Source organism: Salmo salar, chromosome 06 (genome assembly GCF_965601325.2).
Source record: "Salmo salar chromosome 06, fSalSal1, whole genome shotgun sequence".
NCBI classification, from domain to species: Eukaryota; Metazoa; Chordata; class Actinopteri; order Salmoniformes; family Salmonidae; genus Salmo; species Salmo salar.
In genome coordinates, this window is record NC_138296.1 from 88,590,001 (window position 1) to 88,593,699 (window position 3,699).

The 3,699-nt window shown below is 36.4% G+C and overlaps 1 protein-coding gene across 1 annotated transcript in view; it reads left to right on the forward strand.

Moving 5' to 3' along the window:
* Window positions 1-3,423, forward strand: part of LOC106608246 (B-cell lymphoma/leukemia 11B) — a 61,151-nt gene extending 57,728 nt beyond the window's left edge. Inside the window, exon 5 of the mRNA XM_045721101.2 lies at window positions 1-3,423. This exon is cut by the window's left edge and continues 359 nt beyond it. Within this exon, the coding sequence (XP_045577057.1) occupies window positions 1-238 (238 nt within the window). The 3' untranslated portion in view covers window positions 239-3,423.
* The last annotated feature ends 276 nt before the right edge of the window (window positions 3,424-3,699 follow it).

Below are 3,699 nucleotides of genomic sequence, written 5' to 3' on the forward strand. Positions count from 1 at the left end.
CAGCCACACGGGTGAGAGGCCCTACAAGTGCGACCTGTGCAGCTACGCCTGCGCCCAGAGCTCCAAGCTAACTCGCCACATGAAGACCCACGGGCAGTTTGGGAAGGAGGTGTACCGCTGTGATATCTGCCACATGCCCTTCAGCGTCTACAGCACCCTGGAGAAACACATGAAGAAGTGGCACGGGGAACACTTGATGGCCAGCGACGTCAAACTGGAGGAGGCTGAGAGAGGCTAGGTTATGCTAGGCTAAAGCTAAAGCTAAGGCTAAGGCTAAAGCTAAAGGCTACAGGCTAGGCTAACACAACAGACTCCTTCTGAATGAACACTTACAGGACTTCAACACGGGGTTTGGCTGGATCATTTTTCTCCTCTTGAATATTTTTGGACAATTTGATGTATGTTATTCTGTTTTTGTTGGTTCTTTTTGTCACAGAAACTGCCACCTGAGAAACATAAACAAAGGGAAACATGGAATGGGGGACTGTTCTAGAAATGCTTTGTTTCCCGCCAACTATTGATCTATCTGAGGATTTTATAATTTAGGAATCCCTGGAGCTTTTCTACTGTGCAATAATGTCTGTATTTATTGGAGTTTTGTAAAGATATTGGGCATGCACAGTAAAAAAATCCCTAACTGGAAACAGGTCACACTTGATTAGAAATATGATTTTAATTGTTAACTGACTAAATTAATGCGAAGAGGTCAACTTCTAAAAATTATGATCGAAATTATTTATTTTTAAACTGTCTTATTATTACCCTTTTAGGTCAAACAGCGGACTACAATCCATCTCCTCGTATGTGACATAAAGCACTGAATGTCAATATGACAATAAAATATTAATTATAATTTTAGAATAAAATAAATCCCAAATGTTGTTGTTTTAAAAATCTGAAGAGGTTACAGACAATTTTATACAAACAAAATGATCATTTTTATAAATATCAGCATGTGTTGTACAATGTCAAAATGCAATTATTATAATGATGTGTTCCAGCCGTATATCCCCAGTATGAGCAGGGGATGTATATAGCGGTTGCACACATTGACTAACATTCCTTAGATGCAGGATTAAATCACCATGGGATATTTGACATACATCAGTTCATTTGCTGTAGTAACTGTGGAAAGGAGAACAGTTATATACACGTTTATTTGTGGACGTTTTGGGAGGCCTTTTTTTATTCTTCAAACATTTCTAAATAAAAAAAATTATTTGATCTAGAATACCAGCCCTGTATTTTACATTCACAATGGCCACTATAAATCAATCAGAAGACTAGCTGCTTGAGTTGTCTACGTACTGAATAATATAGCTACATTCTTTTTTTTTTTTTACTCATTTTACCAGATTATTGCAATACAGGTCCTCTCAATAGTGCTTCCTTCCTATGGTCATACTGTTTACATTTTAACAACATAGTGGCAAGGTCATTACTCTCTCTTGACACTTGATGAAGCTTAATCAACGGCAATTAGTGAAGTTAAACTTTTAAACATTCTACATCGTACAGTACATTTCACTTCTAGAATCATTCCATTGTTCCGTCTGGGGAATTCTAGAACAGTAATGTTCTGTTCAACCTGGGTGAGTTCTTATCCCCTCAGGATTCAGCAAAACCAGTATCAAAATGTATTTCATATCAATGCCTGTGTTTCTCCATTGTGTGCTCTAAGCCTCAATCTGCCTGGCTGCTTTCACACCTCACTAACTCAACACACACACAGCTTTGAAAAAGAAAAGGTGGGGGTTGTTAATGTTGCTTCTCAAAGTGATATGGGGTTTAACGCACAATATCAGATTTACAATTTGGGATTTTCAGCTGTGAGGAATGAGGATGGCTCATCCTGGGATGTATCTAAAAAAAAAAGGCTTTTTGAGTTACATTGAATTATGTTAATAATGTCCAGCACAGCTGTTAGGATGATGGCCACACGACCTTGAGATCTGATTGGATCATTCTTGAGGTAGATCATGAAAGACTGAAATAGAGAAGAGAGAGAGAGAGAGAGAAAGAGAAGGAAAGAAAGAGAGAAATAGAGGGAACGAGAGCGAGAGAGATCCGCGCAAGGATCAAAGTAATGCAAACAAAATTTAAAGCATATGAAAATTGTATTTAAACCCAAATGCATATCTGCTTGTCAAATCTAATACCAGTGACATCAGAGAGAGAGAAAGGACCAATATTAGGGAAGATTTAGGCCACATCATCCCTTAATACAATCATCTCCAACAGAGTAAATCATCTCACCTCAAAGATATCACCTCACATACCTGGTTTAAATTTGCTGTGTGTTTTTAGCCAATTGGACATGGGTGTGCTTCGAAGGAGGTTATTCCTATTTATTATTAGCTTGTTGACAGAAATCAGATTTTGATATACAATAAGAGTGAATATTTACGGTATTCCTACACATAGTTCTACAATTCTCACTTCAGAACAAGTTTGATAATAACTATTGAAATATGAATTTAGTTATGTTATATTTCAATTGAGAAAGTGGAGAGGAGAAAACTACAATTCTCAATTCTGAACAAGTTTCATATAAACCATTAAAATATGCCTTTTCTGGAGTTTATTTTATAGCATTGAGACAGTGGATAGGAGAAACCAGGAAGACAGACAGCAGAACAGAACAAGTCAATTCGTACAAGGACATTCGGTCTCAGAATAATGTTTACAGTGTTTGAAGTATGTTAATGATGATATCCTCTGTGTTTTGAAATAACAAAGTATTCTTTTCTTCAATGTTTTGAATGCCATAGCGAGCAGTTTTCTATGATTATCATGGTGGAGGGATTTTAAAATAGATTCTTATGACTAGTTAAGTATCATTTCTTGCTCGCTTTATGACAATACCCAGTGTATTTGTAATATTGACAAGGGATGCAGCCTTTTTTTTTTAAGTGGTGCCAACATTCTGTTATAACCTATTTTCACAGCCGAATCCAATTGTGAGTCGATTCAAATGGTGTTGCTTTTTGTCAATGTTTAAATGTTTTATTTTTTTTGGTAAAGCTATCCTAAAATGTATGTTAAAAAATACAATAACAAAAATGTGAAAATGTTTTGAAATCATCCAGAATATCAGAGGAATTTTGAGATTGGGATTTTACAATGGGTTCTGGGAGAAATGCTTTTCATAAAATGTATATTAGGAGACATTCATGGACAACATCTCTTCTCCTGGTTGGTAGAAATACTTGTGATGGCACTTAACATGACATCTTAACACATTTTCAACTTTCACGACTTTTGCTATTTGTAAAAAAATATTTTTCTTGTTTTTTTTGATGGACTGCATTATTGTTTCAAAGCAGCAGTAACGTTACAGATCAGCTGTTTTGAATATATATGTATTTTTGTAATGTGCTGAAAAGAAAGTCACCAAGTCCAATAAAAGTTTCAGTTGCCCTATCTGACGTTTTATTCATGTGACTAATCACCATTACTGCTGACGTTATCACATCTTACATTACCGACATTACTAAAAATGCTTAAATAAACATAGTTGATAACTTAGGTTCAATTAGTAAGGCGGTCTGTATGGCTAGCTCACTTTAACTTCATTCGGTAAACATAATTGAGGCCAGTAACCGAAAGGTTGCTGGATCGAATCGCCGAGCTGACAAGGTTAAAATCTGTCATTCTACCCCTGAACAAGGCAGTTAACCCACTGTTCCCCGGGCGCCG